The following is a 24,948-nucleotide window of genomic DNA, read 5'->3' as shown; positions in this document are numbered from 1 at the left end:
AATATATGGGCAGGTCCACATATCTTGAATTCATGTGATTTCACCAGTGAGAGGTCATTCATCATGCTAATTAACAAGTCATTCATTTCACAAAAAAACCCTCTTTGTGACATTTGCTATGCTCATTAGCAAAACCCGGGTGATCTCAATAGCGGAAATGGATATAGTCACAGCCTCTGGACGAGGGCCCCTCTGCTTAGAATGCCCGCAGACCAGCCCTGGGGTGTTCATCCTTGATTCACATCTGGGTTATTGCTTAACCTAAATTTGAGGCACACAATGTCACTCATAACTGGTGAGGAATTTTAACGTGAATCTCAGACATTATAACAAACTGCTTCATGGTGAACTAAGAATTCGAACCCAGGTCTTCTGATTCCATTCCAAAATCCTTTCCAAAGGGCCACATGCCTCTCTTCTAATAAAAAAAAAATCAGCAAGTTTGCTAAACATATGGCTAGAAAAGATGTCAAAAGAGTAAATCATGCATTCCCATGAAATTGGGATTCTTTGAAACTGGTTCTGAGGAACCTAGACTGGTGTGTCCTACAACTTCTACAAAGGAACGTGTTTCGGAGCTGTGCGAGAACCCACCTTCTCAGAGTCCCATGGAGCCGTCAGCAGATGCAGGGGGTGATCTCTCAGTATCACAGCGCAGGGGACTCTACGGAAAATTCTGTCTCGCTCACAAGGTGATTTTGCCTTCTGGCTTGTCTGGGTGGACCTCTGGGGTGTAGCAAGATGTACCCATAAGAGGCACTGAAGAAATACTTGTTAAGTTGTACTGAAAATCCTACTGGTTCCCAGGGAGCCTGGGCGGGGGGATTTTGGAAATGTCCGTGGGGCACTGATTTAGGCTTAGAACTGTTTGTTTTGAATCCTTCTCTAAGGATCCTGTGATTCTGGCCCTTGGCTGCATGTTAGATCATGTGAGTAGGTTGTAAAGACACTCAGTGCCTAGCTCGCTCTACCCTAGAGCAATCAGATCAGAATCTCTGGGGTTGGGGTCCAGGCATTAGTATTTTCTTAAAGGTTTCTGGATGATTTGAATGTGCAGCCAGGATTGAGACCCGACTGTCTAATTCAGTGCTTCTCAAACTGTGGGTGCAAGCCCCATGGGGATCTCGTTAGCATGGACATTCTGAGATTCTGCACTTCTAAGAAGCTCACAGGTGAGGATGATGCAGATGTACCGCGGACCATACTCTGAGCGGCAAGGATCTAACCTCTTACCCCTCAAACCTTCTGAGAGCAAAACCACTAAAGCAAAATGTGAGATGGGCCAAAATAATCCAACTCAACCCCGTCATTTATCCTTCTGGAGAATGTGTGGAATACAGCTTCAATGTGACTACAAAGCTAATAAAATGTGACTACAAAGCAAATAAAATGATTAAATACCTAAACATTTTGTAAAAACTGAACTTTGATTTCCCACAGATTTGCCTTAGATGCTTAGAATATTTTCCAAATCACAAGATAGCATGGCTCTACTTCCCAAAAGCTAACCATCTAATGTACCAAAAAAAAAAAAGCCATCTCTGCATTCCCTATTTATTATGCCCTTCGTATTTACTGATTGTCTCGTATATCACTGCCTCTGTAGTTAGCATGTGAGAGCATGATACCCGTGTTTGCGGTTCTTTTCACAGCTCTAGTTTAAGCTAATTCATTGCAGGATCCAGGGAAGGATTGGAGGAAGCTGCGTCACAAACAGCCAGCTGGTCTGCAAACAGTGTAGGTGGCTGGCTAGGATAGGGCAATCTTTAAATGTAAACAAAGGAGAAGGCTGGGGCTCACTGAGTGGCCTTTTCGCTACACCTGCATAAGCAGACAGTGACTGACATCAGCTGTAGCAGCCTGAAGCTGAAGGACGAGCGAGAGAATTTCGCAAACTCAGAAAGAACGGAAAAGCTAAGCCACTACCCACAGAGCCCAAGGTGCGTGCCTGTGAATTATGTTATCAGCTGCACAGCAGGACTGCAGAAAGCACTAACTATGAACAATATATAAATTACAGGGGTCATTCAATGAGCAGATCAAGTGCAATTAAAATGCAAAAGACTTTTCTTTTTACCTGACTCAGAAAAAAATTTTTCTGACACAAGGGTGCCTCAAATTGTCCAGTAGAGCAGGGGTGGGGGGAGGGAGAGAGGTGTGTGTGTGGGAACCTGATTACTGAACTCAAAAAGGCTAATGTGCAATTTGTGTTCTTTTTATGTAGATTAAATGCATTGACTGCAGCTTGTACCGCTTAGATACTCAGCAGGGAGTCAAAAGCTTGGGTATCAGTCAACCACAGCCAGCAGCTAAAGCATGGGGCCAAATCTGTTATTGTGCCTTAGATGAGACACTTAATCTAATCTAATGGGAGCAAACCCCCCTGGACAAATAAAAGGGCATTACCAGCAGCATGGTAGCTGTAATGTTAAGAAAAAGCACCAAATATTTTTTGTGATAACATAATTAATGACTTCTCCAGTCTCCTGTTTGCTCTTTAAAAATTCTGCCTTCCAGCTCACAGTGGCTTGTCTCACAGCCACCCCACGGAGAGCCTCAGGATGTAAACAACAGGAGGCAGCACTCTGCCTTCTCACCCTCTTGGGAAGCCACGTGTCCTAGGTATACCACAATCAGAAAAAATGTATGTTTTTCCCCTGGAGCCATATCTATACCCTCAAGCAGAGTGAAAACATCATTGGGTTTTGATGAATTTGCCTTATTAAAGCAAACAAGAGCGAGGCAGATTGGCCAGGACGCCTGAGGTGGGGCATGAGATGCTACACTTCCAGCAAGCTCCCAGGTGATGCCAATGCTGCTGGCATGATGGCCTCTCCTCCCAAAGTGAGGGATCTAAGACACCAAGGCAGAAGTCCCAACACCCTTTGTGACCTACCCTCAGTAGTCACACAACTGACACTTCTGCCATTTTCTAACGGTCACACAGACCAACCGTGAGTTCACTGTGGGAGAAGACTACACAAGGGTGTGAATACCAAAAGGCAAGGCTCATTGTGGGTCATCTTGGACGCTGGTGACCACACCAAATAAGCCAAGGCACCCTATTCCTTCTGCAAAACACAGACTGAAGTCCATGGCCCAATGAATGCTCACAGCCACACTCTAATACAGCATACACTTCTGCTCCCAATAGCTGGGTCCTACACTTACTAAGAGTTGATTGTGTTTGCTTCCAAACCCGTTTATGATGATTGTTCCAGTTGTACTTTTTATTAAAATTTAGTGATTTATACCACATGTGAATTAATGAAATATGAATGCAAAAAGGAGTCGTTTCTATGGGAACAAAGTTGAAAATTTTGGAAAGATGTAATAGTAACGGGTAGCTAAAAATGCTGTTGAATTCTCTGACATAAATCACAGCAATGTTTTCTTAGGTTAGTCTCCCAAGGCTATAGAAATAAAAGCAAGGATAAACAAATGGGACCTAATCAAGAGTATAAGCTTTTGCACAGCAAAGGAAACCATAAACAAAATGAACAGATAACTACGGAATTGGAGAAAATATTTGCAAACTATGTGACCTACAAGGGCTTAACTTCCAAAATATATAGACAGCTCATACAACTCAATAACAAAAAAACAACCCAATCAAAAAATAGGCAGATGACCTAAATAGACATTTCTCCAAAGAAGACATACAGATGACCAACAGGCACATGAAAAGATGCTAAATATTGCTAATTATTAGAGAAATGCAAATAAAAACTACAGTGAGGTATCACTTCACACCAGTCAGAATGGCAATCATTAAAAAGTCCGCAATGTTAAATTCTGGAGAGTGTGTGGAGAAAAGGCAACCCTCCTACACCGTTGGTGAGAATGTAAATTGGTGCAGACACTATGGAAAACAGTATGAAGATTCCTTAAAAAACTAAAAATGGAGTTGCCATATAATCTATTGACAGCAATCCCATTCCTGGGCATATATCTGGAGAAAACCCTAATTCGAAAAGATACATGCACCCCAATGTTCATAGCAGCACAATTTATAATAGCTAAGACATGGAAGCAACTTAAATGCCCATCAACAGATGAATGGATAAAGAAGATGTGGTACATATATACACAATGGAATACTACTCAGCCATAAAAAGGTTGAAATAATGTCATTTGCAGCAACACGGATGGACCTAGAGATTATCATACTAAGTCAGACAGAGAAAGACAAGTACCATATAATATCTATTATATGTGGAATCTAAAATATGATACAAATGAACTTATCTATGAAACAGAAAAACACACAGACAGAAAACAAACTTACAGTTATCCAAGGGGAAAAGGGGGTGGGAGAGGGACAAATTAGGAGTTTGCGATTAGCAGGTACAAACAAGGCCCTACTGTACAGCACAGGGAACTATATTCAATATCCGGTAATAAACCATAATGGAAAAGAATATGAAAAAGAATATACACACACACACACACTCACATATATATAACTGAATCACTTTGCTGTACACCAGAAACTAACACATTATAAATTAACTATACTTCAATTTAAAAATAGACAAAAATTACTGTTGAATTATGTGTGTGCCAAACAACTGTAAAAGATTGAAAATCATTAAAAAATTGGGAGGATTATGCGCTGAGCTTGTTTCACAAATGTCTTACATTCTTGCTCCACTTTCAAAACTGGAAATCATAGACAGTGCATTTTAGGGACAGTTCATGAGAGAAGGAAAGTCTGTAACTCCTATCAGCAGATTTATATTCAAAGAAAATGACTTGGCTATACAATAAAAGTTTAGTGAATGAATGTATATTTACATGTTTTAAGTTAAATAAAATATCTACAGTTTGTATATACCATTTTTTCAATGATTCCCTGTTTTAACTATCTTTTTTTTTCAGTTAACCAACCAAATTCTGGTTCAGTTGGATGGGTACAAAGCATACATTATAAATGGGAAATTGCTCCTGAACTGGCACTTTTGTTTAGAAGTAGGATGAAAGAAGGATAGAGCTAGAGAGAAGGAGGGGCTAGACCATCTGGTTCTAGAAAGTTCTGAGACTGGAAGGCAATTTATCTGCAATCTCACTTACTTGCTACCAATAAGGTGGAGCCACAGCTGCCCTATTGTACACATGCCTGGGGCTTCATAATGTCTTTTGGTGGCTTCTTTTACCTCTCAAGGCCATCCTTGCCATTTATTTTAACCTGATTTCACTCGCATGCAATGCTTAGGAAGAGATATAGCTTTCTGCCTACCAAAAGCTCATGCTCCCCTTTCTGTGGTGTTGTTGCTAAGAAATGGCTACTCTGACAGGGGATACATTCTCCAGCCCCATTTCCATCCATATGTGGCCCTGTAACCAGTTCCCATCAATGAAATATGACTGGAGGTGAGAGGCAGCACTTGTGGGCTGGGATTTTGAAGAAGTAAATGTTCCTTATCCATGGTTTTTCTCCTCCTGCTGGCTGTTTGCACAGGACTGAGGCTCTGGGGGATGGTAGAGGTACAAGGTAGAAGAAGCCTGAGTCCCTGAGTCACTCACTTGCCATGGGAAAGTCACTCAGTCGCTGGCCAGGACCATTATGTGTCAAGACACTTGAATTCGGAGAGCTGTTTGTTACAGCAGCTACTGTCATGTCACTTCTACTAACACGGGGGCCACTCACCTGGGACCTGCCCTTCTTCATTATTCTGCCCCTCCCCCTCCTCCCACCCTAGCCTCTTACGTCTCATTGGGATTATTTTCTTTCTGGGTATGAGTTGTGGATTCTTAACCTACACAATTATATGCAAAATGTTGTCTATAGGTGTATTTTTCTGGGAAGAGGGTCTACTGCTTTTGTGGGCTTTTCATATGGGCCTGGGAGCCCCTCAAATTATTACAAAGAGCTGCTCTAAGAGATTCACCTTCAATGTCATATTCCTAGTTTAATCCATGACCTTAATTCACCCTATGATTTAGAGATCTGAGTATCTGTGGGTAATTCATGGACGCAGATTAAAGTGAAAGCAAAAGTAAAGAGCTCACACTAGATCATGAATGCAAACGTACAAGCATATCATGGACATCACGGAATGAACAGAATCAAATCGGTGGACTGAAGAAGCTGAATGGAAGCCCCCATCTGAGATTTATTACGTAGCTGTCTTTCTCCTGTTGCATAAGTACAGCTCCAAAGCATATCTTGGTGACTTAAAAGAGCTACTGTGTTCCTTTCCAACAGCTTAGGACTTCCATCTCCTTAGGACTAAGGAGATCCTGTTTTTTTATATACTGAGAAGCAGTTCTTCTCTAGCTCAACTCATATTTCCTGACAGTTTAGGTCCAGTAAAACCGTGTTAATGCCAGGGCAATTAAAAATTTTGCGCGGTGGGGGGGCCTGTAGGACTCTGCAAAGGACTGGAAATATGAGGCAGTGGCTCATGCCTGTCCCAAGCACTGAAAATTACTGGGTGGAACTAAGGGTCTCCAGAGAGTTTATTATTCACATGAAGGTATCTAGTCTCCTCTTCAGAGGCTGTGAATGACCTGAATTCTAAGCTAGCGTTGACAAAGAGCTTCCCCGTTTGCTCAGTGTCTTTTTTTTTTTTTTCTTTTCTTTTTTTTTTTTGCGGTACGCGGGCCTCTCACTGCTGTGGCCTCTCCCGTTGCGGAGCACAGGCTCCGGACGCACAGTCTCAGCGGCCATGGCTCACGGGCCCAGCCGCTCCGTGGCATGTAGGATCCTCCCGGACCGGGGCACAAACCCGTGTCCCCTGCATTGGCAGGCAGACTCTCAACCACTGCGCCACCAGGGAAGCCCTGCTTAGTGTCTTTTAATAGAGCGGACGCGGGTGTATCATATTCATCTTGAAGGAGTGTGGAGGACTATGGAGCCACCACACAAAGTCCCTTTTCCCCAAGAAGCAAGCACGCAGGTAGGAGGTAGGAATACTCATCCAAAGTAAGCGAGTGTTAAACTTGCAGGATTCCCCCCCAACCAACCCCATGTTTTTAACTAGGGTCTACTGATATCTTCTCTTATTGCCCAGTTTGTAGACAAGGTTTCATATCCTCTGTTCTTTGAACATTCTGGACCTTATTTTGAATCACCTGGGAGTGTGGTCTAAGATGTAGATTCCTAGGTCCTACTCCAGACCTCCTGAATCAGCATCTGAGGAGTACAACCCAGGAACTGCCTTTTAAACACATGCCCCAGGTGATTCTAAGTCTCACTGGTTTGCCCAGCACTGGTCCGAAGTTTCTGAGGAGTGGCAGCTCTGGAATGTCTTGGGCTGTGGCATGGCACTCTGTTCTGTAGAGTCGGAGGTGGGCCAAGAGACACGTCTGGCTGCACTGGCTAGCAGTCATCTGGCTGCTCCATGGTACCTGCGTGTTTGTTCAAAGTGGCTTTGGAGGCTGCAGGTCTGTGACAAGCTGCGGACATAGGTCTCTGTTCCGCAGGATGGGGTTTGTTAAGGTTGTAAAGAATAAGACCTACTTCAAGAGATACCAAGTGAAATATAGAAGAAGACAAGAGGGTAAAACTGATTACTATGCTGGGAAATGCTTGGTAATCCAGGATAAAAATAAGTACAATACACCCAAATACAGGATGAGTTCATGTAACCAACAGAGATATCATTTGTCAGATTGCTTATGCCCGTAGAGAAGGGGATATGACAGTCTGGGCAGCGAATGCTCATGAACTCCCGAAGTATGGCATGAAGGTTGGCCTGACCAATTATGCTGCAGCACACTGTACTGGTCCACTGGCGGCCCAAAGGCTTCTCAACCAGTTTGGCATGGACAAGATCTATGAAGGCCATGTGGAGGTACCCAGCGACGAATACAATGTGGAAAACATTGATGCTCAACCTGGTGCCTTCACCTGCTATTTGAATGCAGGGCTTGCTAGATTTACTACTAGAAATAAAGTTTTTGGGGCCCTGAAGGACGCTGTGGATGGAGGCTTGTCTATCCCTCACAGTACCAAATGGTTCCCTGGTTATGATTCAGAAAACAAGGCATTCAACACAGAAGTACACTGGAAGCACATCATGGGTCAAAACGTTGCAGATGGGAACCCTCTTGCACTGTTGGTGGGAATGTAAATTGATACAGCCACCAAGGAGAACAGTATGGAGGTTGCTTAAAAAACTAAAAACAGAACTACCATACGACCCAGCAATCCCACTACTGGGCATATACCCTGAGAAAACCATAATTCAAAAAGAGTCATGTACCAGTATGTTCATTGCAGCTCTATTTACAGTAGTCAGGACATGGAAGCAACCTAAGTGTCCATCGACAGATGAATGGATAAAGAAGATGTGGCACATATATACAATGGAATATTACTCAGCCATAAAAAGAAACAAAACTGAGCTATTTGTAATGAGGTGGATGGACCTAGAGTCTGTCATACAGAGTGAAGTAAGTCAGAAAGAGAAAGACAAATACTGTATGCTAACACATATATATGGAATTAAAAAAAAAAAAGTTCTGAAGAACCTAGGGGCAGGACAGGATTTGAGGTCACCAGGGTGCTCTGAGGTGCCAGATGCCAAAGCTGAGCAGGTGGACTTTTATTGCCCCAAGGGTGCATTGTGCGGCTCCCTGGCATGAGCAGGCAGAAAGCTGATGACATCACAGCTCCTTACAGACATCCACAGAGAGCCCTCAACTCTGAGGGGTGACAAGGAGAAACAAGAGAGGAAGGAATCAGATCGAGGTGCATTATGCCGGGAGGAGTTGAACTATCATTCACAGGTGGAGGGAAATGTCTCAGAAGGGACAAGCCAAGGAGTTATCTGTTGGTATTCAGGGAAGAGAGGTGTGTATGTAGTAACCTCACAGGTACTCAAGTGAGGCCAGCAGCCACTTACTTCTCCAAGATGGCTGGTGGCAGTGCCGGCCTGGACAACCTTTGATCATCCTCAAACTAGAAAACAATTAACCAAACCTCTTCACTCGGCTTAGAGTCCACTTCTTTAAGGTACAGACCAGAATGTTTCATTCTTGAGAGATCTGGACTTTATAAGTGCTTACTACAAACTGGACCAGGCAAGATGTTATGTACTTTTCTGTGCATCAACTCAGTGAACTCCCATAATGAGTCCTGGTTGGTAAGTTTCATAATTATCTCCCATTTTACAGATGAGAAATCAGAGGCTCAGTGAACTTAAGTAACTTGGCCATACTTACACCATCAGTAAGGAGCAGAACTGGGATTCTTACCAGTTCTATCAGACCCCATGATCTGTGTTTGGAACTTCTACACGATGCCACCCTGAGTACCATGCTTCCCCTGATGTTCAGAGATAGGGGCCCTGGCCCCTGGCACTTGGCCACTAACTAGCTGTGTTGCCCTGGAAAAGGCACCCAATTTTCTGGATCTCAATAATTGTGTATGACTTGGACCAGCCAATCTGTAGACCTCCTTCAGATTTAGCATTCTATGAGTCTATGGTGGAATCATATTTTCTTTCATGCATGGTTATCAAGGGTGGGTATCTGGGGCCTAAGATCGACCGGTAGAATATGAAATTGATTAACTGCCAATTAAGTAGTTGGCATATTTCTGAATCATGGTATAAGAAGGGCTGTCATTGTCATTTTTAGGCTGTTGCATTGATAAACTTGTTTTTTTTTACTCTTAAAAATTATGCCTTATTACAGTGCTCTAATATATAAAACATTGTGGGTTTTGGCACCCAGAAAATCAAATAGATCAATGGATCAGAATAAAGTATCCAGAACATGTATGTGAGCACTTGATTTATGATAAATGATTCACAACAGAGCAGTGGGAAAAGGATAGTCTTTGCAAAGAATGGTGCTGGATAAATGGGATAGCCATATGTAAACGATAATGTGTCTTCGTCCCTTACACACCATGTACAAATACCAATGCCAACTGGATCAACTGGGTTACAGATCTAAAACTGAAAAATAAAGTCAGAACTTGATAAAACTTGAAGGGCCAGATCTTTAGTCCCTTTGACACATTCTGGTTCTCAAGTGTTAAGCCCCTTGGGTGGGTCTGCCCATCTCAGGCTGTCAACTTCCTGAAGACAGTAACTCTCTTTAAAATGCTGCTTGTGATAGCTAGTGGGAACCTGCTGTATAGCACAGGGAGCTCAGCTCGGTGCTCCGTGGTGATCTAGATGGGTGGGATGGTGGGGGGTCGGGTGGGAGGGAGGTCCAAGAGGAAGGGGATATATGTATACGTATAGCTGATTCACTTTGTTGTAAAGCAGAAACTAACACACCATTGTAAAGCAACTATACCCCAATAAAAATAAACTAAAAAAATAAAATAAAATAAAATGCTCTTTGTAAGCACTGATGAATATCACAAATGGGTGAGTGATGAACACCTCTGGGGATGACGATCATGGTGGTTTAATTTAATAACTGTGTTTTCAGGTTTATTTGGGGCTTTAACAATCACTAGAAAGTGTTCCAATTACTATTACTGTATAACAAATTATCCCCAAACTTAGTGACATAAAGCAATACTTACTATGCCCATGGATGGATTCTCGAGTCAGTAATTCAAACAGGGCACAGTGGATGGCTTGCCTCTGCTCCATGTTGTTTGGGACCTAAGTTAGGAAGATTCAGTTGCTACAGATGACTGAATGGCTGGGGGCTAGAATCACCTGGAGGATCTTCACTCACATCTGGCAGTTGATCCTGGCTGTTGGCTGGGACATCTGTTTATCAGAACATATACATATGGCCTCTTTGTGTAACTGCTTGGGGTTCCTCACATCATGGTGGTCTCATGATGGCGGGACTTTTTTCATGGTAGTTCAAGGCTCTAAGAGTGAATGCTTCAGAAAGCAAGGCAGGGGACTTCCCTGGTGGCGCAGTGGTTAAGAATCCACCTACCAACGCAAGGGACACGGGTTTGAGCCCTGATCCGGGGAGATTCCACATGCCGCTGAGTACCTCAGCCCATGCACCACAACTACTGAGTCTGCATGCCACTACTACTGAAGCCCACGTGCCTAGAGCCTGTGCTTCACAACAAGGGAAGCCACTGCAACGAGAAGCCCACGTACCACAACGAAGAGGAGCCCCCACTCACCGCAACTAGAGAAAGCCCGCACGCAGCAATGAAGTCCCAATGCAGCCAAAAATAAATTAATTTTAAAAAAAAAGCAAGGCAGAAGCTGTTATTACCTTTTATAACTTAACCTTATATGTTACTTCCACTTCATTTTATTCGTTATAAGTGAGTCATTAAGACCAGATAAGATTCAAGGGGAAGGGATATGGTCCCCCACCTCTAGATGGGAGGCGTGTCAAAACTGGCACTGAATTTTCACTCTTTATAGGGCAGGAACTGTGTCTTAGTTATCTCTGAATCCCTACCATCTAACTTGGGTCATGGCACAGAGTAGACACCCAGTGAGTGATTGGTAGATAAAGCAATGAATAAGTGAATGAAGGAAGGAACCGTTATCCCATTGGAGAGGGTATCTCTGAGGAGTATAGACATTTAGTCTTTTTCACTTATTTTTTGTTTGCATTGCATTTGGTTTTTCATTTCAACAATAAAATAAATCATGGTATGTAAAAGACCTGCAGAGTGGAAAATAAGGTCAATGGTATTATGACACTTTTGCTCTTAAGGAGCATTCTATGGTCATTAATTCTTCCTCAACCCCATATAGTCTCCTATTTGGGGATTTGTTCCAGGGTTTCCAACAGGACATTTTATTTTTTTGAATTTTATTTATTTTTTTATACAGCAGGTTCCTATTACTTATCCATTTTATACATATTAGTGTATATATGTCAATCCCAATCTCCCAATTCATCACACCACCACTCTCCTCACCACCACTTTCCCCCCTTGGTGTCCATACATTTGTTCTCTGCATCTGTGTCTCAATTTCTGCCCTGCAAACTGGTTCATCTGTACCATTTTTCTAGGTTCCACATATATGCATTAATATATGATATTTGTTTTTTTCTTTCTGACTTACTTCACTCTGTATGTGTCCCTAGGTCTGAAGTGGGCCTCTTGTAGACAGCATATATATATATATATATATATATATATATATATATATATATATATATATATATATATATATATATGGGTCTTGTTTTTGTATCCATCCAGCAAGCCTGTGTCTTTTGGTTGGAGCATTTAATCCATTCACATTTTAGGTAATTATCGATATGTATGTTCCTATGACCATTTTCTTAATTGTTTTGGGTTTGTTTTTGTAGGTCCTTTTCTTCTCTTGTGTTTCCCACTTAGAGAAGTTCATTTAGCATTTGTTGTAGAGCTGGTTTGGTGGTACTGAATTCTCTTCGCTTTTGCTTGTCTGTAAAGCTTTTGACTGAATGAGATCCTTGCTGGGTAGAGTAATCTTGGTTGTAGGTTCTTCCCTTTCATCACTTTAAATATATCATGCCACTCCCTTCTGGCTTGTAGAGCTTCTGCTGAGAAATCAGCTGTTAACCTTATGGGAGTTCCCTTGTATGTTGTCATTTTTCCCTTGCTGCTTTCAATAATTTTTCTTTGTCTTTAATTTTTGCCAATTTAATTACTATGTGTCTCAGTGTGTTTTTCCTTGGGTCTATCCTGTATGGGACTCTCTGTGCTTCCTGGACTTGGGTGGCTATTTCCTTTCCCATGTTAGGGAAGTTTTCGACTATAATCTCTTCAACTATTTTCTTGGGCCCTTTCTCTCTCTCTTATCCTTCTGGGACCCCAATAATGCGAATGTTGGTGCGTTTAATGTTGCCCCAGAGGTCTCTTAGGCTGTCTTCATTTCTTTTCATTCTTTTTTCTTTATTCTGTTCCACAGCAGTGAATTCCACCATTCTGTCTTCCAGGTCACTTATCCATTCTTCTGCCTCAGTTATTCTGCTGTTGATTCCTTCTAGTGTAGTTTTCATTTCAGTTATTCTATCGTTCATCTCTGTTTGTTTGTTCTTTTTTTTTTTTTTTTCTTTTTTGCAGTACGTGGGCCTCTCACTGCTGTGGCCTCTCCTGCTGCGGAGCACAGGCTCCGGATGCGCAGGCTCAGTGGCCATGGCTCACGGGCCCAGCCGCTCCGCGGCATGTGGGATCCTCCCGGACCGGGGCACGAACCCACGTCCCCTGCATCGGCAGGCGGACTCTCAACCACTGCGCCACCAGGGAAGCCCTGTTTGTTCTTTAATTCTTCTAGATCTTTGTTAAACATTTCTTGCATCTTCTCGATCTTTGCCTCCATTCTTTTTCCGAGGTCCTGGATCATCTTCACTATCATTATTCTGAATTCTTTTCCTGGAAGGTTTCCTATCTCCACTTCATTTAGTTGTTTTTCTGGGGTTTTATGTTGTTCCTTCATCTGGTACATAGCCCTCTGCCTTTTCATCTTGTCTATCTTTCTGTGAATGTGGTTTTTGTTCCACAGGTTGCAGGACTGTAGTTCTTCTTCTGCTGTCTGCCCTCTGGTGGATGAGGCTATCTAAGAGGCTTCTGCAAGTTTTCTGATGGGAGGGACTGGTGGTGGGTAGACCTGGGTGTTGCTCTAGTGGGCAGAGCTCTGTAAAACTTTAATCTGCTTGTCTGCTGATGGGTGGGGCTGGGTTCCCTCCCTGTTGATTGTTTGGCCTGAGGCACCCCAACACTGGAGCCTACCTGGGCTCTTTGGTGGGGCTAATGGTGGACTCTGGGAGGGCTCACGCCAAGGAGTACTTCCCAGAATCTCTGCTGCCAGTGTCCTTGTCCTCATGGTGAGACACAGCCAACCCCTGCCTCTGCAGGAGACCCTCCAACACTAGCAGGCAGGTCTGGTTCAATCTCCTATGGGGTCACTGCTCCTTCCCCTGGGTCCCGATGCACACACTACTTTTTGTGTGCCCTCCAAGAGTGGAATCCCTGTTTCCCCCAGTCCTGTCAGAGTCCTGCAATCAAATCCCACTAGCCTTCAAAGTCTGATTCTCTATGACTTCCTCCTCCCATTGCCAGACCCTCAGGTTGGGAAGCCTGACTTGGGGCTCAGAACCTTCACTCCAGTGGGTGGACTTCTGTGGTATAAGTGTTCTCCAGTCTGTGAGTCACCCACCCACCAGTTATGGGAATTGATCTTATTGTGATTGCGCCCCTCCTATCATCTCATTGTGGCTTCTCCTTTGTCTTTGGATGTGGGGTATCTTTTTTGGTGAGTTCCAGTGTCTTCGTGTCGATGATTTTTCAGCAGCTAGCTGTGATTCTGGTGCTCTCGCAAGAGGGAGTGAGAGCACATCCTTCTACTCTGCCATCTTGAACCAATCCTGTTATTATCCCAATAGGACCTTTTTGAAATCAAGTTCTACCAGAAGAGATTGAATATTTCATGGTGAGGTCTGAGCTGACTTCCTCAATTTGCCTGCCCAGCTCTTCTTTCTCTGTATTCTCCTAGTTGACTTCTAGCCTTTCCATCCCTTTCCCCTCTCCACACCCCTCCCCGTCCTGCTGTCTTTCCTTTCCCCTCCCCTGCTCTTCCTCACTCCATGACCCCTCCGATGCCACATCCTCTAGCTTGGGGGTGGGAGTGTCTCCAGAGCTGTTAGAGGAGTCAAGGAATGGGAAGCCAACACCCCGCTCCCCTAGAGAATGTCCAGATTTGGATTAGGGCCATCAGCCCCTGGAATTCTCTTCCTCACTGCTTTGGTATATGGTGTTTCATTGCTTTAATAGGCACCAACTTATGATGTCACATGAAAGGCTTAAAGCTCCCGTGGCTGCAAACTAGCACAAAAAGCCCAATTTTTACAGAGACACAACAGAAAATAATTCTTTAAGAAGAAAAACCATGACAATGGGAATCTGCCATTCCCAAATTAGCATTTGGAAAACTCTAGTCACACAAACATACGCCAGCAGAGACCTCAGAGAGCATCTCGCCCAATTCCTCCAGTAACAAACAGGGAGATGGGAGCCAAAGAGGAAGAGTTATAACAAACCGGCATTTACTGGGTGCTGACTCGGCCCCAGGCACTTCACTACTTTATTCCAGTTGTGCAACCACCAGATGAATTGGAATCATTAACCCAATTACCAAGATGAAGAGACAGAAGCTCAGAGAGGGTCAGTAATTTCTGCAAGGTCACACAGCTAGAAAATGGCAGAGTAGACATTTGAACCCAGTATCTAGGATGAGTCCCCAAACTGTGCTCTTAACCATTAGACTAAACTGTGTTTCTAAGTGACCTTTTATTCTCCCTTCCTCACCCTGGGTCACACATCTTAATAGCTAATAGACTAATTTCCCAAAGGTAAGTTGAGCAGTGCCTGGAATTCAACAAGTGATGCTGTAGTTCAAGTCAAAGTCAGACTTTGTTAAACTGAATTCTAACTCAGAGCAGAGAGCCTAAGAGACTTTGGGGATGGTCCTTCGTAGAAACCACCATGAGCTTACAGAGAGTAAGGACTATGGCAGTGTGGTTCAAGGCTTCTTCCTAACAATCTCGCTGTGCTTCAGTTTCCTCATCTATAAAATGGGAGATAGTAATAGTTATCTGCTTGATAGGGTAGATATAAAGGGCAAATAAAATTAATAAGCATAAAGTTCCTAGAACAGTTTCTGACACACAGTAAGCTCTTAATAAGAATTTGCTCTGTTATTACTCAGTGTTGTAACTCCAGGGCCTAACATAGTTCTTAGCACATGGAAGGTGCTCAATAAATATTTGTTGAATAAATGAAGAGAAATATATTAGTAGTTGTAATGGCATTCATCTGTTCTTTACCCTCTCAAAACAGAAAACAAGGAAAGATGAATTTCTCCTTTATTTTACCTTATAGCTTTTCCTAATGTGGAAGCCTGATTCTTCTGTGATTGAATCTCTTCCTTGGCAAAGCCTGGAGGAGCCTGAGGACCAGCTGTTTTCCACTTTAGTTCTTTTCTGAGGCCCATTTTACCAAGGAAGAGATATCTTAAAAATGTGGAAGACCACAGCCTCAGGACTCAGTTACAACTGTCAAAAACTCAACCCAATTTGGAAGAAGCCAAGAACTGAATTTCTAGACTCAACTATAAACTACATGGATGACTGCAGGCATGGCTAGATCCAGGGATTCAAATTATGTCACTGGGACTTGGTCTTGTTTGATCTCTAGCTCTGCCTTCTTCAATGATGGTTCTATTCTCTGGCAAGTTTTCCCCTGTGATGGCAGGATAGCCATCAGCAATTTCAGATTTATATCCCCACAGCTCCAAAACCAGGGGAAACAAAGCACTTACTTTCATGACTCCAGCCAAAGTCCCAGTTTTAGCTCTGAGTGGACCAATCTGGGTCTTGTGTTCATCCCTGAACCAATCACTGTGGCTTCAGGAATGAAACACTTTGATTTTCCAGGCTTCATACATGTGTCCTCCACCTTGATCTCAAAGGGGTAGAAGCCCCAAACAAACTATATGGACTAAGACTGAGATGCTATTCCCAGTGGAAGAGAAAGTAGACTGGCAGGCACAAATAGTAAACTTCCACTAAAACTAGACATAGGATAGGGGTGCCCAGCAAGTCTACAGCATCTTCTTTAAAAGGGTGGTTAATATGCAATCCCCATCTTACCTAAAGCTTTTTCTTCTATCACACCCCACAAATCTCTTTCTAGCTCTAAGGCAGTGATTTTGAAAACTTTTAACCTCTTCCTCCAGCAAAAAATAAAACTTTTATTAAGAAGTAGTCTATATATGAACTGAAACAAATGTTTCAACAAACCAATTTACTTTTTACTAACTGCAATGTACTCTGATAGTTTCTATTCTATTGTATTCCATTCCATTCTATTCTAATTTATTCCATTCTATTCCTTCCTTTCCACTCCATTCCATTTCATTCTGTTATTTTAATTAGACAGGACAATGCTTGCTAGGCTCTGAGGCCCTAAATCTCAATGGCTTAACAGAATAAAAGTTTATTTCTTGCTCATGTCCTAGCCCAATGCAGATTATGCAGCTCTACTTAGTGGCTTCCTTCCCCCTCCAGGGATCAAGGCTCTTTCCATATTATGATGCCACCATCTTTAACACAGGATTGTGGTAGAAAGGAGTGAGAGGGGGAGAGAGACAGAGACACACACATACACACAGAGTCATCCAGGGGATTTCATGGCTTGTCTCACTTTTGTCTACACTCCACGGCCATAGTTACAAGGCTCCAACCTAACTGTAAGGGCCACAGGGAAACATAGTCTGAGCACCCAAGGAAGAGCAAGTGGGATTGATCAGCACCCAGAGAGTATATGCCACACTCTTCTATTTTAGTTTGCTAAGAAAGAGGAAATGCTGGTTCTGTCTGACCCATTCCATGGGAGTCAGGACTCTGTAATGGTTGCAAAGCCTTAATTGGAAAAACCTGGCCCTAGCAGCTTGCATTAATGTTTTTCCTCCTTGTGGACTAAACCTTTCTCGCTTCTGCCATTCTAGTCTCATTCCGAGCCACCTGACTTCTTCGTCCCTGATGAGGAGACCCTGACCACCTTTCCGACCACCTTCCTCCCCATCCCCACCCCCAAATCTGTCCCTGACTTTGCCTGAGAACTGTCTGCCTCACATCCCAGACTCCTTGAAGGAGTCTGGGGCTGCTGTAGCAGCCATGGCTCCTGTCCCCTGCCTCAAGCTGTCCTCCATCTCTCTCCACCCATCTGTCTACTTTCTTACCCTGGCCAGCCCTGGGACCTGTGGTGAGCAGGCTTTTCTTCCATTTCCTGTCCTGAGACAGTAAATGAGACCAGGTTCTGCGGGGCAGCTAATGGTCCCTGGAACTCTGGGGCTCTGCCTAGGTCAGGACTGAAGTAATTGAGCCAGCCAGGCATGTAATAAGATAGCTCTCCCTGCTCTCTCCCCCAGCGCCCCCCACTACTGCAGTGAGTGGCCATGGAATCTGATTCTAGCATCATCTTTATCTCTGCAATAGGCCTCAGGGTTCATTATCTAAAAAGCATTGGCTGTTAGCAAAGTAGCAATTCCGTTACCATAGAGGAGAGCTGTCCCTTTAAAACCAAGCAGTGGGGAGGAGGCCAGGCTCTTGGGTTCCCCAATTATAAGGCTTTCTGGTTCTGGAAGAATTGCAGGCTTACTGCTGCTCAAGTTGAAAACAATTTTAGTCAATGTTTAAATGGTGCTTACTGTGTGCTAGACACGGTTCCATGTGCTTTGTAATATTAACTCAGTTAAGCCTCTCAGAAATTCTAAAGATGAGAAAACTGAGGCTCAGAGAGGGCAAGGATATGCCAAACGTCACACAGCTAAAAAAGAGTAGAGCCAAGATTCAACTTAGGCAACCTGTTTCCAGAAACTGCCTTCTCGACCACTAGGTTATACTCTTCCCATGAGAATAAGATTTACTTGTATATAATATTTATATGCTGCTTACAGTTCTTGAAATGCTTTCACATACTTTTCTGACCCTCACAAGAACCCTGTGATCTAGACAGTATGAAGAGAAGGAGGCTCTTATTTTACCATGGAGAAAATTGATATGCTTTAGAGCTAGCTTGAACCATCTTCCAAGGGCCAACTGTTAAATTTTCAGGAATTTTGGAAGCCCATCATAAATGATGGTCATTATTTAAAATGAAATTATAGAAATTTACAATTAGATAAATTATATTCAAACAAAGGTAATAAATACTCAAAACTCATCACTTCCCAATCCATTTATGACATTTTACTCTTATCCTGGCACTTGAGCTTACCTGTATCTCTCCTGCACGTGTAGGGGGGAAGCATGTATCATAGGGTGCCACCCAGCAACGCTGCCCACCTCCACATCGAGTGACATCACACTGGTAGCTTGAAGTCAGCCACAGTGGTAGTATTTACACTGGGGAAATCAGCAAATTCTATAAAGGAGTCCCTTCTCTGCCCTTCGTCCCCGAAGGGAGATGGTTGTTAAATATTTACCAGAGCATTCCTATTCCTGTGAGTCTGACCATCTCTGCTCCATGAATGTCTCAGGTGTGTGCTTAATGGGACTTATCTTCCTGTCCTTCTCTGGAGATACTATTGTGTCTCCAAGGCCTAACATGGTCTCCTTCCTCTCAAGTTCCTTATCAAGACCTCAGCCCAGTCTCCTGCGTCTCTCTGCCCTTTCTCTTTTTGACTCCCACTTCCCAGAAGGACCTTCCCAAGCAGCCCACAGCTGCCCACACTTGGCCTGAGTCCTCTGATATCCAGCCAACCCCGTGGCCCTCATTCCTGCCAGGGCCAAGTTCTACCTTCATTGCAACTTCCAAACACGAACACCCACTCACCCTCCTGTTTTCCTTCTCAGGCGCTGGAGTCAGTGAGGCCCGAAAATGTTCCTGCCTGCAAATGTTCTCTCCCACGATCCGCCTGAGCCGGGTGGGCCAGGGATGGTTAGCTTCTCTGTGTGTGTTCCCCGGGAGCCCGCTGCTGATCAAAGAATGGTCCTTCCCTAGTCTTAATGCAGAATACCCCTAACCATGCCAAACGCTCCTGCTTGGCAGCCTGGGCCCTAACTTATGGGCATTCATGGAGGCAGGGATGTTAGTGAACCAACTGATGCCTAATGAGCATGAAATATGCTTATGTATCTTCATTCTCTATGAAATGCAGTTAGATTATTTTTTCAATTAAGGATTCTCTTTCATTCACTAGTTCCTTTGCAGCCCTGTGGACTTGTGAGAATTCTAGAACATTATCATAATATATGAATATAGGTAGGGCTCATTACATGCCAGGCACTGTCATAACTGCTTGAATAATCCAAAGAGGTAGGTACGATTATCACCTCCATTTGAAAGATGAGAAAAATGAGGCACAGAGAGGTTAAGTGACTTGCCCAGGGTCACACAGCTTATAAAGTCAAAGCCAGGTCTTGAACCCAAGTGGTCTGGCTTGAAAGTATATGCTTTTAATGGTTATGCTGAAGTGATCTTAACTCTACCTGGTGGTTCTCCCTCTAGGCTTTGACAGTATTCTGTTTATACTGGGGTTAAGAACTTACCGCATTTTATTGCTATTATCTGTCTACAAGTTTGTCTACACCCACTCTGGTTCTTTACCTTAAACCCCTTGAGGAAAGGAATCATGTCTTACTTTTATTTTTGTCCAGGATTCAGGGCAGAGTCTAGTATGTGTTAAGTGCTCACCAAAGGTTAGTTAAAATGAATGACCCTCCTTGCTTTCAAGATGAGGAAACTCATCACTCTCAACTGAGACCCAGAGATCTGATAAAGAAGATGACAGAGGCCAGGCAAGAACCCAGGTCACCTGGCCCCCAGCCTGGCACTTGTTCTGCCCTGCTTCTCTGTTCCTGTTAGCTTGGGGGGTTGGGGGCCAGGTTATGGGGACCTAGAGCAGGCTGGCACTGCCCACCCACCATATTGGAACACCGGTCCATGGCTTCTCCCAGAAAGAGTGTGCATGTCCCAAATCCACCCCCAGGACACAGAGAAAAGATAAATGACCATTGCTGTGCTGATCAGTCCCTGCTGGCGCAGGTGGACACAGCTAGCACTGGAAGCCAGCCTCCAGCCTCATCTGATAAGATATACAGATGCCCAGAGGACCGAAGACTTAAGAATGAAATCCAGAGTCTCATCATTCACTTTATGTGCATCAGGACTATTCTAACCCAAATCTTGTCAAGGAAAAGGCAGAGAGATCCCGCCACCACTACTAACACACACACACACACACACACACACTTTGTCAGAGTCTCCTAACACAGGCAGAGATTACCTGAATTTCATCCACCTTTTTTTTTGAAGCTTTGGGTTTCAACTGGCTGTTTTCTTCATCCTTATCCTTAGGTATAGAGAAAAAAACTTCTGTTTAAGCTAATTGCAAATAGCCAGAAAAAGAAAAGGGGGGCAGGTTCTGTGTTCTTTTACAACGCATAAACAAATGACAAGTAAAAAAGATAATACCAGGGATTTTTAAAATTCCATTAACCTCTGGGATATCACAAGGTCTGTGTAATTCATAGGAACTATACAATGAAATGTTGATAGTGTCACTAAGGTCCTGGCAAAGCTTGAAGCACCTTTGACAGATCAAAGAAAAAATAAAACATTATTCCATTTAGGTGCAGTGTTATGGATAGCTTGGCATTATAGTTCTTTGGAAATGATTAACTCCATGTGGTATTGATGGTAACAATCCATTTTCTGGCATAATGAATTAGGCATTCCTCCATTGTTCCGTAGCTTGGCTCCATTCTGTGTATATATATCAATGGTGACTTTTTTTTTTATACCTTTCACTTCACACACACACAAAATAAAAACACGCCCCATAGGCTGCCAGAGAAAGAACACGAGCTCAAAGCTGATTTATTTGTATCACCCTGAGTAACCTATTTCCTACCTGAGACATGAAACCACATCAAGGGGGGAACCGTTTTTTATTTCTATGAACTGGGAGGGAAACTGCTACTCTTCAAGCTGGAAACTCTGAAACATTTGCTGAAAAGTGTCCATTTTTATCTAACACTTTCTCCTCCTGAAAAGCCCTTGTTTTTAAGGAATAATTCTTCCAACAAAGACTCGCCCATCAGGCATCCCACTCATGATTAGTTAATCTGTGAAAATGAGAAACAACCTCTAAGTGGCCGATATACTTTAGCAGCAAGAGATAATCACAGCCAGCCCCTAATTTCTGAAACTCATGATTGTCCTGTGACTCTGGGATTTTTAAACTGCAGGAACACCAATAGAAACGAGGTAAAAAGAAGAGTCAGCTAGTGTGATATCTTGATTAAATTCCGTTGTAGTGTCCCTGCGTTAGGTTTGTTTTGTTTTGTTTGTTTGTTTTTTAATGAGGAGCTGCCTCTGAGAGTACTGATCTGTCTTTAACATCATGGCATTTCCTTATAGTACGCTGAACCATCTCTGTGGCATTTAAAAGTGAAATATTTGCTTCAGAAATGAAAAAGATAGGCAATAAAATGTAGCTGTTAACAAGCCTTCATGGCTTTATATTTCACAGATAAATACACAGTAAATTCAAACTAGAATTGAATTCCTAAAGCAATACTCCACTAATCTGTATTCGGGGGTCTCAAGCGTATTATCTGTAATTTACAACCAATTTAAATGGCATTAACAGTCTTCCCCTTCTGGGAATTTAAATTTGCATCCTACCATTGAATTAAACAGTGACTGCATATTTTCTATAGGGGACGGAATGCTCGTTGATGTTGTTTTGAATAATGGAGCATCTATTCATGCACAGGGTGCAACGTGCTCCTTTGTCCTCAATGTAATTGAAGCAAAATGTGAGCTTAAAAGATTTTTCCCCTTAGCCAAAGGTTTGTTGATTGGTGTCTATTTTCATCTACTCAAAATTAAGAAAACAGTCATCTCTCACTGCACTGAAAAATCATTTACCCAAAACAGCCCTGAATGAAGGGAGGTCAAATTTTGCCTAATTTGATCTTTTCAAAGACAGAACAAGATGTCAGAGAATATTGCAGACTAACCTTAGGGGGAATTATTTTGTGGAATAACTTACATTTCTTCTCTAGGACCAAGAGAATTAGAAGCGGAGGATAAGGGAAAAGGGAGAATACAGCCTGTTTCCAAAGTAAGAAACTTAAATAACCTTGCTCTCCCGCGCTAAAGTATACTGAAGCAGGAAGGGAGATTTCTTGCAAATCATAGAATCTGAAGCCTTAGGAATCCAGGGATGGCGAATTCATGTGGGGTGCTATCCGTTTCCCATAGTGTGCCCATGGCAGACGTCAGTAATCAATGATAGCCTTCTCTGCCATTGAGTGAAGATGGAGCCTCATAAATCCAGTGCTCTGGCCAATAGCAGTTGATGTGAGTTGGCACTGTCTGCCATTTCAGTTAATCTACCTATCTCATTTAATAGATGGTTCTAGAAAGATGGAGTGCCCCTCCAAAGGTCTCAGAGCTGGCCACTGGCAGATGAGAACTAAGAACTTGCCACTACTGATGGCTCAGTAGTGCCTTTTCCACCTAACGCCACCAGCATGCTCACTGAGCCTGTCGTGTGGATCATTATATCCCCAGGGCAGAGCACCTAGTAAGTGCTCAATAATTACTTTCTTTAACTGAATGAAGGAATAAGAGAGATACAAACTGTTAAACCTTTATCATAATGGGAAAGAAGTTCCTTCTTTGGAATAAATAATCCTCTGACCCAGCTGGACATAATTAGACAAGGTCCAAAATTTTAGCATCTGTTTACCAAAGCTTCTATTCAGCGATAGAGAAAATCACATATATCAATAATATCAACAGAACTAAGCATTTAAGAGAAGAAATTGTTTTCAAAGACCTTAAAGCCCTTTGGAAATATCTATTAATATATAACCGATATGCAATTGCAAATTATTATTCAACAAAGAGGTAACTGAAGAAGTCACTCTGCCGAATTTGAAATAAGATCATATTGAAAAATTGAATAATTCAGACTTTTCAAGAATTGAAATGGGATTTTCTGTTTATTACTCTTTTTAGTATTCTAGTGCATTTCCCTTAAAGAAGTAAAAGGCTAAGTGTACCTGACGCTTGTCTAGAGAGTATCAAAGTTCTGTGATATTAAATGTCAGCCCTTTTGCTTTACAATCTTTACATGTTCAGGATTTGAAATGATGAAAAATATAAAAGTTCAACTGTACCACATTCTTAACATAAGCATATCCCAGTGGTTCAGGCAGGGACACTTTTGCCCCCCAAGGGACATTTGGCAATGTCTAGAGACATTTTTGGCTGTCACACTGGGGCTAGGGGGTGTTACTTACATCTGTGGGTGGAGGCCAGGGATGCTGCTGAACATCCTACAGTGCACAGACCAGCCCCCAACAACAGAGAGTTACCCAGCCCAAAATGTCAATAGCGCCAAGGTGGAGAAACCCTGGTCTATCCCCTCTACCCAGGACTGTTCGTATCCATTCATCCCCACGCTGAATTTAGAATGTACTGATCTGTGGCAAGGAGAACATTTAACTGTAGGTACCAGAATATTTTATTTCTCTCTTTTTTCTTAAGATATCCAGTTTTCTTATGCTGAGGGAAAGGTAACAACTGATGTTCCTCTTGTTTGCCTTCTCCTGGAGCCACACTAAGGATTAGCTCAGGTAGCTCAATTCTGGGATTTTCAAGAGCACAGAGAAGGATTTCAGGAGCTCCCTAGGGTCCCAGATACACTCTGCTAATGTAGTGCACATTAGTCTAATAAAGGCAGGCAGGGGCAGGAACTGTCGACTACTGCACAAACCCGAGGATGGCTTCCCTTTGAAGGTTTATGACCAAGTTGTATAGACCAAAGAGTGGAATTTTGTTGTTGTTGTTCCTCTACTAATTCCAGTTCTGCTGTTAACTGGCTTTGTGATCTGGGAGATTGTAAGCACATTGCTGATATTTTCTGTTTCTCAACTCTTCTATCAGTTCTGTGGCACTCATTATGTTCTACTGGAAGATAAAGGGGGATAGTAAAAGCCAAGATGTTTCAAGTGCTATTCGGTGGGGGGTAGTGTTTCTAACTCTGTGTCCTGTTTACCCTGTAGCTCCATGGTTCCATGCTTGACACAAAATAAATGCTTAATAAATAAGTATTGGCAATACTTTGGAAACTATTTGGCAGTATCTACTGAACCTGAACTGTGACCTAGTAATTATACTCCAAGGTGTGTACCCAAAAGAAATGGGTGCATATGTCCTGCAAAGGACAAGTACAAGATGGTTCATAGCAACTTTATTAATAATAGCCAAAAAAATACAAAAAACTCAAGTGTTCATTGGTAGAAGAATGGATAAATAGTGTTCATACAGTGGAATGATATAGTTCAATAAAAAAGATTCAACTATTACACATACAACTCTCAGCAGAGGGCCTGGTAGTAAGGGATGCTTAGTAATGATAACGACAGTGATAATGATAATGGTAATTATTGAGCATTCACCACATGCCAGGGGCTTTGAGAGGGTTACACATACTAATTCATTTCACTCTCAGAACAAACCTATGGGGTATTTTCTAT

The 24,948-nt window shown here is 42.8% G+C and overlaps 1 protein-coding gene across 1 annotated transcript; it reads left to right on the top strand.

The window, feature by feature from the left end:
• The first annotated feature begins 7,417 nt into the window (after nucleotides 1–7,417).
• Nucleotides 7,418–17,507, top strand: LOC132481776 (large ribosomal subunit protein uL18-like). Its single transcript, XM_060086564.1, is given in 3 exon segments — nucleotides 7,418–7,581; nucleotides 7,583–8,066; nucleotides 17,397–17,507. Coding segments are annotated over 3 exon segments (747 nt in total). The 5' UTR covers nucleotides 7,418–7,429.
• The last annotated feature ends 7,441 nt before the right edge of the window (nucleotides 17,508–24,948 follow it).

The sequence above is a fragment of the Mesoplodon densirostris genome, chromosome X, assembly GCF_025265405.1.
Source record: "Mesoplodon densirostris isolate mMesDen1 chromosome X, mMesDen1 primary haplotype, whole genome shotgun sequence".
Taxonomy (NCBI): Eukaryota; Metazoa; Chordata; class Mammalia; order Artiodactyla; family Ziphiidae; genus Mesoplodon; species Mesoplodon densirostris.
This window is presented reverse-complemented; position numbering and strand designations above follow the sequence as displayed.